The 2,217-nt window shown below is 29.8% G+C and overlaps 1 protein-coding gene across 1 annotated transcript in view; it reads right to left on the minus strand.

Moving 5' to 3' along the window:
• The window catches only part of LOC107436814 (phospholipid scramblase 2), a gene marked incomplete in the record, with an annotated part of 76,082 nt that extends 74,085 nt beyond the window's left edge, over nucleotides 1-1,997 (minus strand). The window contains 1 exon segment of the mRNA XM_071181427.1: nucleotides 1,874-1,997. Within this exon segment, the coding sequence (XP_071037528.1) occupies nucleotides 1,874-1,928 (55 nt within the window).
• Between the last annotated feature and the right edge of the window lie 220 nt (nucleotides 1,998-2,217).

Consider the following 2,217-nt stretch of genomic DNA (forward strand, 5'->3'; position numbering starts at 1 on the left):
TTTTTTTTTTTTTTATTTTGGCCATTTTCCAAGATTAGGTATTAGTGAGTTAATAAGCACAGTAGACAGGCATTGCGCAAATTTTGTAATTGTTAAGATTAGTTTTAATAAACAATCCGAGATAAAGCATTAAAAAAAATATAAAAAAATCAAAAATTTGAATAAGAAAAACATGATAACTGATAATTATATCGCAGATATTCATATAAATAAATAAAAATTGTCACATTATGGATAAATTGAGGGGAACACTATGATACTTTTATTTATTGATTAATTAATTCTCGATGACTTACACTGTGGGTTACTTTTTTCTATGATGCATTAGATTTTTTCAATAAATCTTAGATATTCTCGCGTCGCTGATTTCAAAGAAGAACTCACTCATAAGATGATCTTGGATAAACGTTATTACTGATTAGTTTTTAGAAGCAAATACAGGTTTCTTTTTAAAAAAATCTGCATACTTTACGAGAAAAACACAATTGATATAGTAAAATAAAGACAAATTTGATTTTAAACATTAGTTGTATTTATTTGTAAGAAAATGAGTCCAATAATAATAATGAAATTAAAACGAACTGGTACAATTTTTCTAAAAGGATTTCGTGTTATAATATTTAAAGTAAACATAAATAAAACTCAATGTATTAAACAATTCGTATTTACCAATCACTCGTCATTGTGCAAAAAATAAATTTGTCATACGAGATATTTCTCTCGTAATGTCCTCTTAAAAAAGTCAACTGCTGAGAAACTTCTAATATGTCAGTGTTTCCTAAAGTGTGGTACGCGTACCCCCAGGTATACGGGAGTAGTTTAGCGGAGGTACGCGTTCTTATGCGAAATATCTCGCAACAAAAGAAAATTTCAAAAAATTTTATTTAAAAACAAAGCCAGCCATGAAAATTTACGACTACGTATTTTTCTATTGGCCATTTTTTGCAGAGTTAACAGTTAATAATTAGTGGCATCAACAGCTAGTTGTGATTTTTAACTTTTGTGCAATTTCTTATTGTTAAAAATGGATTAATTTTTTTGGTAGTGCTACACAGCGCTACGAAAAATTTAGAAAGGGTACACAAAAGTCATAAGTTTGGGAAACACTGTAGTATGTGATAATGCTAAATTTTGAAATGTGTTGATGATCCATTTTGTTTTCAAATTGTCATTTTGATATCCACTAAGATAAAATAAAAACAGCTGCTTTTGATTAATCATCATCCGCTTTTCCGATGACTATTGCATTTGCGCGAAACAAATATCTCTACCAAATAATCGGTAGTCAAAATTCACTGCATAAAAGCTTTCAATTGCGTCCTAATTGTACAATCTGTAGTTCATCGTCCCGACCGGAGGGCATTCCAGATTATCAAACCTTCCCTTCCATAACAATCAATTTCTTAGACAATGGATGGTATGTCCAGAATCTCGGGTTCGCTCTATACATAAAAATATCAACCGGAGACACGCCACTTACACGCCTTCCAATACAAACAAAATCAGCTATTATGGAAAAGATAATTGTAAGACACAAAACCCTGCTGTAGTGTTTTCTCTGAGAAGGGAATTTTCTGCCACGTCAGCTCTTTTATAGTAAATCCTATTTTTCTTTGAATTTATTTAACTTTTTATGTCGCGTTCAATAAACAACAGTTTAGTGCATATTTTTTCTTTAATTTCTTGTTTTGATGTTCCTTATTCGGTTTTAGAAGCAGGCAATGCCACGCAATATATTTTTCATTCTAATTCAAACATTTAATATGCAAACATTTAATATACCGACTATAATGCAAATAATCCTTGAGTGAAAAAGATAATTATTTTGGAATTTTTGGTAAAAGAAACAAATAAATATCTAGATCATACGCACCTGGCTGATTTGTTATCACAGCTTCCCTGGGTATTGAATTAAAATCATCAGACATACTTTGAATTTTGCGTTAAGGTTTGACCATAGAATCACTTTGAGAAAAGCTCAATTCGTTAGTACTTCATTGACCTTTAAAAAAATTACATAAAAAAGGTCTTATTATAGAAAATAGCATTTGAACATTGTGCAACTAAAAATGGAACGCTTTGAATAACTTCCGATCTATTGATCGGATTTCATGCACTTACACTCAATTTTCAATCTTAATTAATCGAGGGCCTAACCTTAAATATGCTAATTAATTAATACAAATGATATTTTAAATTACTAAATATATCACAAGA

This window comes from Parasteatoda tepidariorum, chromosome 5, assembly GCF_043381705.1.
Source record: "Parasteatoda tepidariorum isolate YZ-2023 chromosome 5, CAS_Ptep_4.0, whole genome shotgun sequence".
NCBI classification, from domain to species: Eukaryota; Metazoa; Arthropoda; class Arachnida; order Araneae; family Theridiidae; genus Parasteatoda; species Parasteatoda tepidariorum.